This window comes from Apis laboriosa, unplaced genomic scaffold (assembly GCF_014066325.1).
Source record: "Apis laboriosa isolate Shangri-la unplaced genomic scaffold, ASM1406632v1 scaffold23_cov150, whole genome shotgun sequence".
In the NCBI taxonomy this organism is placed as follows: Eukaryota; Metazoa; Arthropoda; class Insecta; order Hymenoptera; family Apidae; genus Apis; species Apis laboriosa.
In genome coordinates, this window is record NW_025222452.1 from 2788375 (window position 1) to 2801143 (window position 12769).

The following is a 12769-nucleotide window of genomic DNA, read 5'->3' on the forward strand; positions in this document are numbered from 1 at the left end:
CGAAATTGAACCATAAAACTTATTGTCACCGTGATCAATTGCTGCCTTTCTGTCGTAAAATCGTCCTCGTACCATCGTTACCTGAATTTAATTATATACCACAATTACTCGGAAAGGAAAAACCTTTCGTTAAACCCGAGTGAGTAGCTCATGTCTGAAATAGTAAAATCATCGAAGCGCCTGGTCGTTCGCCTCGATCTCGGCTCGAGGTCCAGGTGTGAGAAAAGCCCGTAGCGCACAATAAAATGTCACTCTCCATTGAAGGAGAGCGTATCCGTGGTGCGAGCGCCACCCCTAAACGCTTCCTAGATGAATGGCTCCTCTATTCGTTGGGCCTTTTTCTATTGGCGACCGAGCACAAACGAACGAGCGCGGATCACCGTGTCTCACAGAGAGGCGAGCTCTCGCGCTCGCGCGAGGGATGCAACGTTGGGCCCTGTTTAACGTCATCGTATATTTCACCCCACAATCGGGCTCCCGGACAAATACCCTTATTTGTACACATCCTGTGCATTGTGACGCGTGTATCGCGGGGCACCCAGGGAGCACGAACGACTTCCGGTGAATACGTTCTCTCCTTTCTTTCTTTTCTCCTCCCCCTCTTTCTTTCTTCCTTTCTCTCTTTCTTTCTTTATCGCTCGACCTCGCGTATCCTCCTCCTCCTCCTCCTCCTCCTCCTCCTCGCCCGCCTCCTCTTCCTCCTCGCGTTCTATTTCTTGCTCTTTTCATACCCACCGAGATGGTGGGTGGAACCAGATCGCGTACCTGCCGGATAAAAACCGTATTGAATCGTGCCACGAGAACAGACCTCTGATAATGCGCATCCCTCGAATCGCGATCATCCAACACCGATTCCTTCCTCCCGCCTTTTTTTCTTTTCTTCGTCTTTTCTTTTCCTCCCTTCCCTATCCAAGAAATTGGATAGGGAGTCGGGAAGAGATCTTGTTGCTAGAGGTTGGACGAGTGCCGGCTAATTGCGGCCGAATTTTCGTGAACTGGGAAGGGAACACGAATAAGGATGTGAATAAAGAAAAATTGTTCGTTCTCGTTGTCGCGATGATTATCCGTTTCCTCGAGTCTAAAAAACGGCTTGGCCGTTTTTGGCCGGTTCTTCTTCTCCTTCTGCTCTCGATAGCCGGAAGCGGATTCTAATAGGGATGATTTCGAGGGAAGAAAGTTTTCTTAGAAAACTCGTTTCGGTCTCTCGGTATCGAGTTTCACGAGTGGCGTTCGGTTACCGTTTTCCGTATGCGCGGAAATATTTTTCGCGTGCACACGGCAAACATCGTGGCATTTTCGAAATTGCGTCTCGGATATTACATTTTCGACGGAAATTGCGAATAAGAGAGAAGGATATGAAAAGGAAGGCGCATCGGTACGTCACAAAGACGCGATTTCACGATCGACCGAAGGCGAAATTTAATTTGTTCCGCGAGCACTCAATTTTCGGGGCAATCTTCTTCTTCCTCCCTCCCTCCCTTCTTCCTCGAATGGAGACTCGAAAGGAGTAGGATGGCGTTTCTGGACCATATGCCGGCGGACCATACGGCACGTGGATAATTACAGTGAAACGCAATGCGATTGTAATGCGAGGGTGGCTCGACACCGAGATAATATTCGCTACGATCGATCGTGTGCACAGCATTCCGCGCGAATCGACGTTAACCGCGCGCAAGAGAAACAACATTTCTTCGTTTAATAAATAAAGAAATAAATAAAGAAAAGATTGTAAATTCTTCCGTCAAATTTCTATCAATTATTTTTAAATAATTTATATTAATATATATCTTCGCATTGGCGTTGTCCATTTTTTCCAATAACTATAACAATAGTATTTAAAATCAATTTATCGATAGGTTGAAACGTATTACAATTTTCGTTTTCGAATCAAATGAAGAAAAAGAAAAGAAAAGAAAAGAAAAGGAAGAAGAGGAAATGGAGACAAGCGAATGGAGAAAGAAATACGTTTCGACGAAACGAAAAATCGCGACACTTTACACAGTTTGGCCTACTTTCCTGTCGGCGAAATAATTCGGGCAGAAGGATGGTGACGCAGTATGGTCGACCATATGCCGAGGGACGGTTCCAGCCCACGGATAATTACAAGGGATGCTACGGTGCCTTCGGGGGTAGGGGCGAGCTAAAATTGAATGGTGGGGCGCGTGGCTACATAAGGAAGGTACCGACCTCCGAAGGGTCGCAGTCGGCTCGAAATTTTCGGTGGTATAAGAACCTATCTCTCCGCTCGGTTGTTCAACGGTGAACACGTTGCGTTCTCATTTGTTGGATTCAACCGCGCAATTATATACATATATAATCGAGTGAACGTTCGAGAAAAGAAAAAAAAAAAAAAAAAAAGTGATACAGTGAGTGAATATAATATAACTCGGGATATAAAAAGTGTGATTTTGAATATGGAGATTTCCTGGTTCCTTTTTTTCGTCTGGTGCACCACTCACCTGGTTACTGGATTCGATCTAGGACCGATCGTCAGGATCGCTCAGTGCAGATCCCAGTGTTTGAGGAAGCACACTTCCGATGGAATCTGCGATTGGTATTCCGAACAACAACAACAAACTACTTGCAGCATGGTGAGTCAAATTGTGATACGCATAATTGTAATCGCTGAAACGAAACGTGCACGAGACACAATTCCGTTTTACAATACGAAATATATATATTCTTAAAAACGTTTCACTCGTGGAAAACGAAGGGAAGAACGCGTGAGGCGTTCAAAGCATCGCCGAGTACAATGCGTGGCCCGCGTCTCTCTCCTCGCTCCCATTCTCCTCGTCTCAAATAGAACCCGGCTGCGATACGTCACGAAATTTCGAAGCACCGCGTGGTGTGTTTCGCTCCACGCCTTCAACGTGACCCTCTTTCCCCAGTCACCCGTAATCCGAAATCGGTGGAGAGGCACGTCGTGGCCCAACGATTCTCCCCATAGAATCAACATTCTTCCTCGTATTTTCTTCCTCTCTCTCTCTTTGTCTCTCGCTCTTACATCGAACGATAAACAATCTCCAACGGTGTCTCGTGAAAATATCCCGGAATAACCGCGTAACGAGACGAGATCGGAAAGCGAGAGCGGGAACCCGATTAGGTGACGGTTCGATCATCTGGAAATCGGATAGGGTACGGTGGATCGGCCCCGTACGACGATAAATCTTCTCCGTCGGTTTTATGGGGTCGTAGTTGGAAAATCATGGTGGTCCCCCTCCCACACCTCCTCCCCACCTACCGAGCCCACTCCTCCCCTCTTCGGTGGAGCAGGCACGTCGCAGATGGACAGATGGGAATCACGATTAACTCACGCACAATGCGGCGAGCGTGCGCGTGTGTGCACAGGGCGTTGCTCATTTAGGGGTGTCCATTAATTTCATAGAAATCGATGCCGTCTCTCTCTCTCTCTCTTTCTCGTGCACACGCACGCACACCCACGGAGGGGATCACGAGCACTCGCGTGAATAAGAGAAGGAACACACGGGTGGAACGTGTATCGAGGATCGTAGGAGAAGGTCTCTACTTGGATAGAGGGGCCGAGATGATCCATTCAAATTTATGCTCGACGAAGTTCTCGAGGATCGTTTCCACGGGCCGCATTAGAATAACGATTCTCCTCGAGGAGGAGGGGGAGGAGCAAGCGGACAGGCGGAGGTGGCTTAATGAAGGTCGCGCGCGAACAACCTCTCACCCTCGTGAGAGAATTACGCCTGGATAATGACGACCAGTCCTGCATAGGGAATGTCGTCGCACGCTTTGAACCCGCCCTTTTCGTGGACGGTAATTGTTTTACGGGGAGGGACAATCGAGCGTGAAGGGGATGATCGACGGATCGGAAACGAGGGGACAGAGAGTTTTAAATTGCCGACAGGTTCATCCCGAAATTTTGCGGCGTCCTGGGGGTCTTTGATGTTCGCGATACACCCGCAACTTGGCTGCCAAAGTTTCGTTCAAAGGTGCGGTGACGTCAATATATTTTTCTTTTTTTCTTTTTTTCGTGCAAATGCGAAGTAAAATTTTTCACTTGAAAATGATCGAGCGACAAGAAAGTGGATAATTCTTTTTTTTTTTTTTAAAAACGTCGATAGTTTCGAAAACTTGGAAAGGTTGGATGGATCGATGAAAGACGCGTAAATTTGTTGCATATTCTATTCTATAAAAGGAAAAATGTATTCTGAAAAAGAAAAAAGAAGGAAAATACAAGATATAGCGGCGGTAGAATAGAAGATACAACGTCGATCGTTCCATCAAATTTCATCGAATGCAACGATGATCGTTCCGTTATCGAATTACGATCGGGCGAGGGTCGTAAAAGCCACGGTCCCCTCGTTCCGGGAAATCAATGACCGAGTCGCAAAGTGATACAAACGGGATGAAAAGGATCTACGTACTCCAGCCCCGTTTTTCATCTTTCATTCATTCCACGTTTTCATTTACGAGATAGCAGCCGGTATCCATCACCTTTACGCGTATTTGGTACGAGCGTTGCGGGAGCAGTTTCGTTTTATTTTATTTTATTTTTTTCCCATCCTAATTCCATTCCATCCCCTTTACGCTACCCTTTCCCATCTCGTACGAATCAATTAGAAACCATCGAACGGGGGAAAAAAACCATTTCGAGGTCGAATTATCGCTGATGTTGCTTTCTTGGAGACGTCTTTGAAACGAAGAAAGGGGACCTACAGCGTTTCTACGAAGCAACCAGGCTTAGAAAGAACGCATCGTGATGTAGGATAATCGAGTGTAGGAAGAGCGAAGCAAAGAAGTCTCTTTCTCTCTCTCTCTCTCCCTCCCTCCCTCCCTCTCTTTCTCTCTTCTCTTTTAAGAGAAGAAAAAAAAAACCTGGAAACAGGGCTCCACGAGAGACGGTATCCTAATAAATATGAAGACAACAACGACGGTGCCTGTTATGCCTGAAACAGGTTGGAGCTAATTCGGCCCCCCTCTCCTTTATCCCTCTCTCTCTCTCTCTTTATCCATCCGTCTTTCCCTCTCTCCCTCTTTTCTTCTCCTCCTTCCCGGCTGCACCTTCTTCCTCTCCTCCTCCTCCTCCTTCTCCTTGGTCCTCTCCATGGCCGCTTAAATCGCTCGATTCAACGCTCGGTCCGCCCGATGCTTCTTATTTTCCCTTCCCTTCTTCGCGTTTCTTCGCCGCTCGCCCTCCCTCTTCATCCCCCTCGCGTACCATCGTTCCTTTTTACCCGTGCGTCCCATGCGTGCAAGAGCTTTTTGTTCAACGCTCAAACCTTCCCCTTCGCCCACCGTTCTCCCGCTTCTTTCACGTGTACACGTCGTTCTTTTTTTTTTCCCCTCGTTTTTTATTTTCACCTCACTCACTCACTCACTCGCTCACTCACTCGCTCACTCTCTCTTTCTCTCCCGTGTTACAGTGCTGGCAGTACTGCGAGGCCCTCGAGAACCGGTGGGAGAAGACGAGAACCATTTGCGAGGGCGACCAGTATCTACACGTAAGTAAATTTACGTGGTGGAACCAACGTTTTGGATTAGGGGAAGTCGCGAGGAGAATTTTCGGCCCCTTACCTTCGTTGAGGTAAAGGGGAGGAACGAAATCTCGTTCGTGTCGGGGGTGGTTAAAAAATTTTTTTAACTTTCTAATCTCCTCGAATTCGCGAGAGATTGAACAACAGCGAATCGCAATTGTATCATAAATGAAACGATCCGAATATTTCTCGTTCGGATCGTGCGAGTTCGAAAAATCTCGACAAAGCGTGTCAAAGCGGCGGAAAATTCGGGTCGATCAAGCGGTGACGAGGGGACGTCTAAGGGGGAGGTTAACTTTGAAAATTTCAAAGGCAGAGAGAAGAAAGCGAGAAATGTAGGGTGAACGACGTCGGGACGGATAGGAGGGGGGAATGTTCGATAAAGGGAATTTCGAGGCGAGGATCGGTACTACGGTATGGGAAAATCCTTAGAAACGGCTACCTGTCGATTTTCACGGAAGGTCGGGTCGCTTTGTCGCGCGACGTCCAACGAATTTAAACTCTCTCGGGTGTATCGAACTTCGCCTAGATAGGAATCTTTTTCAAATATTTGGCCAACTACCTACTAGGTTACGACTGGTTCTGTTTAAATCGAAGGTCGAAAGAGAACGAGAGATATATGTATATATATATATATATATATATAGGATTTGAGGAACATTTTTCGCAAGATAAAAGAAGCTTATCTTTTTTTTTTTGCGCGCGAAATTCTTTGTACTTGTTTAAAATGTCGAATCACTCGCAGAAAGATCGTCGTTCTTCGTTCTTTTTCGAAAATGTCGAGAAAATAATCTCCAAGATCTCGACGAAAACACTTTACCTGTTTTTCCGTAAAAAAAAAAAAAAAAAAAAAAAANAAAAAAAAAAAAAAAAAAACAAAAAAGAACAAAAGAGACACGTAACGTATTTTTTTTCCAGTGTCCAGCCTGTGAGACGGCGTGCACCTATCGAAAAACCAGGATAGAGGAGAAGTATCTACCGTCCATGTTACCAGCTCCTAAGAAGGCGCCCCTCGATCTCGACAAATTCGACGTAGCTGTGGTGATGCGCAAGCTGTACAAGCAGTGGAGAGTGGCCGGCTATTACCCGGGTGAGCGTACACCGAATCTGAGACCGGACACGTGGATCATAGTCGCGATGGAGAACGGGATGAAGCACTACAGTTGGCAGGAATGGGTTCCGAAATTGGAATCGTTGAAGGAGGGACCTTTGTACGAGGCGACCATCTCCTGGAAGGACGTGCAGACCCAGCTTCAGAAGCAGAGGTCCCTGCAACAGGTCAGATTCAACAACCGAGTGAGGCAGTTATTCCTGGAGAAGTACGGCGAGAAAGTTCTCGCCGAGTGGAGGAGCCAGGAGGACTCGCAAATCTCGGACGACATATTTCGAAGATTCTTCTTCAGGAGGAAGGACGATCGATCGGAGGACGATCTCGAGGCCGACGACGCCCCGTCTACAAGCAACGCTTACAACGACAGGATCGATTTGAAGGATCGTTTGGAGGGCAAGGAATCGTACGTGGTTTCGTGGGAGCCCGAGACAGGAGGTCTTATGGGAAATCAAGTGACCGACTCGAATTGCGCGCAGATTTCTCTCCTCCCTGGGACCAAATATCTCGTGAGGATCGCCTCCAACGACGGACCAGGTAGCTTCCCCATCGAAGTAGACACGACGCCTAATTTCGTTCAGGTTAAGAGGATAAAGGCACCCGTCCAAGTACTGTATTCTTGGGACATATACGCGGCTTTCGGTTGTGCCGTCCTCTTCGTGGCCGGTTTCGTGCTGACCAAGATGTACAGAAAGGACAAGATTTCGGCCGAACACGTTTGAAGATGAATGCTTCCTTTTTCTTCTTCTTTTTTTTTTTTTTTTTTGCTATTGTGCACGAACTGCTATGGATCGATGAAACAACGGCGGCGAAAACATCGCGAGACAACTCAGGGATATGCTCTGACGGAGCATGGATGATATTTCTGAATCCGGAGAGGGAAGGAGAAGGATGTGAAAATTCGTAACGAAGATCGAGGATCTTTTTATATCGTTACGAACGACAATTGCGAATATTGCAATTTTTACTAACGATGTAAATTCCGTAGGTTTTCGTAGGTTATAGATATATAAGGAGTAATAAATTGGAGTAAATTTAAGTTACGCGGTTACCTATCGCGTATAAAGTATAATAGTTTCTAAAGAGTGTTAATCACGACTGTCGCAACCACTTCTGTAAATTTCTAAACGTGGAAATGTACAAAAGATATCTATGCTATTTTTGTATATGTAATAGGGTATTATTAAATAACTCCTTGCTCAACACTGAAACGAACAGACTGTAAAAGAGTTCCTATCAAACTGAAAATGAAGAAGAGTGAGCGGCCGATACGAGGCGCGCACCACGCTGTATTTATTTGTAAATAGTAGCTCGACAAACTTTGTACATAGTTCTTAAACTATAAATAAAACTTACTTCTACCGATAATCCACTCTGTTGTACGAACGAAAATTCCTAACAACAAATCCTGAAATATATACTACATCTTTCTCCAAAATCGCTCGCGTTTGAGGATAAGCGCCTTAGTTTTGATAAAAACCCGTCGAATCCCAGGTTCACCTTCTTATCCCTTATAGGATTAAAATAATAAAAAGAAAAGAAGAAAAACGAGGATTCCAAGACCTGGTCATTGAATTTAGAAGGGGCCCGTATCGAATGGATTTACATTACGACGAGAATCAATCACTTTTTTATTCCTTGGACACGCGAGAGAGGGTCTTTTCTCTTTCGGATAAAAAAGAAATTCCCGTTACGCAGGACGCAAGTTAAATTCTATCTATTAAGAACGACGATCTTTCCAATAATTATCTATATTCCCGAAAGAAATCGGAGAACTACTGTTATTCGCGACGAGCGGAAACGGCGAGACTTGGGCCCGCGGGGAGTTCGCCCGAATTCCATTCCGGCGTTCAGAGCCTACTCCCGAGAAAGTTGCAGGGACGTCCATTTCCTTTCCTCGGTGAACTCTCCGGGAGGGGAATGCCTCCTCCTGGCATCGAGTCGAGGAGGTGCATTGAACTTTCCCGAGCGAATAATAATAAACTCGTCGTGAGTGGACGAAAAAAGAAAAAGAAAAAAAAAAGAAAAAGAGTCAAACGCAAACGGGGAGAGCTGTGCCTTCCCTGTGTGAAGGCAGAGTCGCTACCGTGCGACACACGCGCGTAACCGCGTGCTCGATACACGCACACACGGCGCGAGGACGCCATAGTGGTACGAGAGAACGATGAAAAAGTGTGCCGTGACCTCGAACAAGGTCCCGTTATCCAAGCCGAAGCCTTGGACACGGTCGCCCTCAGTCTTGACTCGGAAGTCAAGCAAAGATGATACTGCTGCTCGCTTGCCTCAGCCTCTTGATCGGTCCCGGTGAACTGGGTGTTCTGAACAATGGACATACGGCAACCGTTACCGCGATACTCGGCATGGGAGGTTTGCTGCCTTTTGGTGCGCTCGCGTCCGGACCCAGGTATTATCCACCGATAATTACGATCTTCGCTCCCATTTCTCTATATTTCAATTGTATTTAATTCAATTGTATTATTTCAATTGTATTTCACGCGATTGCGGTAATTCGATTTTTATCTTCCATCCGCTTTCGAGGGAACATTCGTTCGCGAAGATTCTTCGAGATCTGTTCGATATCTGTCGATATTAATCTCTCGCGTTAACGCTGTATGAATTTTGAATACTTTTGAAAACGCGTTAATTGTACAATTTTATTCACCGTATGCAATTGTGTTGTTAATTATACGTTGAACAAGCCGGGAAGGCTTGTTATTATGAGGACGCAAAAAGTTGATTATAGAAAATAATAAGGTGGTTATCGTGGATCAGAATGCGTTTCTTTCGTATCATGTGGGTATTGTTTGTGGGTATAATTGGTGGATAGTTATCGATCTTATCTTACGTCGTTTCCCTTTCTTATCGCCCGTTCCACTATTCTACATATTTTAAGTACCTCCATACTAATTGAAACCGCACGTCTATCAAATTGCCCAACCGCTAATGCAATAACGTGTACCTTGTTTCTCGAGCGTTTAAAATAAATTGCACGGTAATTGTAATTTTTATCAGAAATTTTAGCCGATTTTATTACTATAAAATAACTCTCTGCGCTCGATTTAGATACGTTCCGAAATGGAAGAAGCAAGCGTGCGAGATACCAGCCTCTCAGCATCCAAACTCGCACTATGTCTGCGACGAGGCAGGAGAAGTGAAATGTTTACCAGGTAAAAAAAGAAAAAAAAAGAAAAGAACTATAAGGAGAGACAAAGATCGATGAAATTCATACGCGACATGGCGCAATAAAACGAAATAGATATTCTTCTTCCTATAACTTTTTCTTTCCCAGGATGGACTGGCGATTTGTGTGACGTACCAATCTGTCGAAAAGGATGCGACCCTCTTCAGGGTTACTGCCGTCGACCAGGCGAATGTCGCTGCAAATTGGGTTTCTACGGCGAGCTTTGCGACAAGTGTGTAGCTCTGCCAGGATGTCAACATGGCAGGTAAAAATCCTTTCTTACCTTTTCTTTTTCTTCTTTTTTTCTACACGGTTCGTTGGATCGAAATGATCGAGGACAGATGCAAGCTATAAGTCGGATGACAAGTTACCCGTTAACCTAATAAGATTGCGTGAAGCGAATAGCGATCATCTTCCGATTCAGGTTTCAATTTCTCGGGTAATATAATATTCTAGAAGCGATGCGGTTGCCAGTCACTGGCAACCATTGTATCCATTTCAACGAATAAATATCAATGAAACAACCGTATCGATTTCGCTTCACCTTAGTTAAGAAACTTTAATTTCAACTAAACGCACTTTGAACGCGTTCCCTTCATTTCCTGAAATATTTCACGGTCGGTGAAAAAGATTGAACGAAACGATTGAATTCTCACTTTTAGCTGCAACGTGAGTTTCGAGTGCTCGTGCGATCCAGGATGGAAAGGCATGTTCTGCTCGGAACCGATCTGCGCCTCCGATTGTCTGTCCAGCCAAGGGTACTGTGAGAAGCCCGGGGAATGCAGGTAAGCCGTAATAGCCGAGTAATGAGCGGTTATCAGTGCCGGTAGCCGATGGATCGAAGGGTATGGAATCGTCCGTTCGAATCGACCCTCGCCCCATTAACGTTCGTAGCTGATAATTTAAAAGCTTGGAGAAACTGTGCGAGAATATCGATCGTGATTCTCCCTTTGATAAAGCGTTTACAGTTTAAATTTAACAATTTCTTATTCGATTTAAGAAGATGGGATCGGGTATTTACGTTGATTAAAAAGAAATTTAATCCTCGACGATTTTTTCATCTTTGGATGAAATGGCAACGTAAAGTAATTTTATACATATCATTCAAATGCGCTCCTATTAATCCAAGATTACGAAATCTGGCATAAATCGAGTTGCCGCACGAAACGACGTCGCCTCTCGAGCGCCTCAAGGGGTTAAATTTCACGAGATCGAGGATGATTAAATAAGCTCCGATTTTCTTCCAGATGTCGATTGGGTTGGCAAGGGCCAAAATGCAAACAGTGCGCCGTTCTGCCAGGCTGCGTGCACGGAACGTGTCAGGGCCCGCTCGAGTGTCGCTGCGAACCTGGCTGGACCGGGCTTCTCTGTCAAACGCGTAGGTTATCCCCTTCTAATAATACGAGCTCTCTCGTATCCTTCCTCCACACGAACCATAACTCTATCTAAGCTTTCATTGTTTCTCGAATCTCGAATTTATCTCGAACGTCTCCCCGTCCGAGCAGCGATTTGCTCGCAAGGATGCAGCCGAGAATACGGCGGTTGCCGTCGTCCGGGCACATGTAGGTGTCGCGTGGGCTGGACAGGCCCGAACTGCACCGAATGCGTCCCTTATCCCGGCTGCGTCCACGGTTCCTGTAAACGGCCGTGGGAGTGCCGATGCGAGGCCGGATGGGCGGGTGATCTATGCAACGAGAAGCTGACTTACTGCGACGAGCATCCGGGAATCTGTCGCAATAACGCGACTTGTATCAGCATGACCAAAGAGGATGGGAATTACAGGTAAACCCTCGTGGCAGTTCCCTTTGACACCGATACCGTAATACCGTGGCAAACCCGTAATAAATTTTCCTCCCCAGATGCATCTGCCCTCTTGGCTATATGGGTCGTCAGTGTCAGATTAAAACGATGGTACCGTCGACCGAGTTGACGCCACCGATGCCAGATTCGGAGGCGAGGCCTCAAATAACGATATCGATGCAGCCAGATGTGAACGAGAGCCCACAAACTTTGGACGACAATGATAAAAATAAGGTGAAGGACGAGGAGCAAACGGTGGAACCTCTCGGCTCGATTGTCATCACGGATCCACCATCGTCCACCATCGATCCTGCCGCCACTGTAGGGAAATGGCCAACCGAACCGCCCACGGAGCTGCCAATCACCGAGAGAGACGATGAAAACGAGACGTAATAATTCCACGATTTGTGTCCAAGCTCGTACACGCTTCGATTGTTATTTATTTATGTAATTTATTTATTTATTATCGTCGTTGCAATCATGTAATCGATAAGGATTTTCTTTTTTTTTTTATCATCGCATATCTCACGCGTGTGAAGAAAAGGATATTCCACTTTTGATTTGACTATTGCAAAATAAACGAAGCTATATATATATATATAAACGAAACAAAATTTTTCGCTTATTTTCATTCCAAGATTTTCATTCCGTTTGGAATAAATGGAAAAACGCAACGAATACATAAGACAGACAACGATAAATTGAACGTGTTCACCCACGTTTGTGCAATTTGAGCAACCAGAAGACCAGTTTTTCCACTTATGGCATAATATTGCAATTAGAAAAAAATAAAGTTTCTACGCGCGATCATAAATCAATAATCAAGAATATATATCCTTTGTTCAAGTTTCTTTTTTAATCGAGTTTTGAAGAAAAAGAAAATTTTTTCCTTTCTTTCCTTCTTTCTTTCTTCGAACTAACTCCTCGAAGGATCAAAAGTCTCCACCAGGATTTCCCGAGAAAGCTGCTATCTCTATCGAAGCAAATTATTGCCCCTAATATACGACCGCAAGGTAAATGGTATGTAAGTATCCAAGGAATAGTACAACTGGCGCGCATACTTCCCTCGTATAAACGCGTATAAACATTCTCGTGGAACGTTACGCTTGATGGAGCATGTATTCGATGTATCGCGATGCATACAGTTTTCGCGCGTGTCGTTTTTCATAGATACAC

At 45.4% G+C, this 12769-nt stretch overlaps 2 protein-coding genes across 2 annotated transcripts; both read left to right on the forward strand.

Moving 5' to 3' along the window:
- The first annotated feature begins 2414 nt into the window (after positions 1-2414).
- On the forward strand, positions 2415-7930 carry LOC122713352. The gene is made up of 3 exons (XM_043933713.1): positions 2415-2591; positions 5394-5471; positions 6423-7930. Exons 1-3 carry the CDS (start codon positions 2415-2417, stop codon positions 7332-7334), a joined length of 1167 nt encoding a protein of 388 aa, XP_043789648.1. The 3' UTR covers positions 7335-7930.
- A 943-nt stretch (positions 7931-8873) lies between these two features.
- On the forward strand, positions 8874-12163 carry LOC122713343 (delta-like protein 1). Its single transcript, XM_043933697.1, has 7 exons — positions 8874-9016; positions 9676-9779; positions 9902-10058; positions 10456-10578; positions 11041-11171; positions 11299-11575; positions 11653-12163. Exons 1-7 carry the CDS (start codon positions 8874-8876, stop codon positions 11984-11986), a joined length of 1269 nt encoding a protein of 422 aa, XP_043789632.1. The 3' UTR covers positions 11987-12163.
- The last annotated feature ends 606 nt before the right edge of the window (positions 12164-12769 follow it).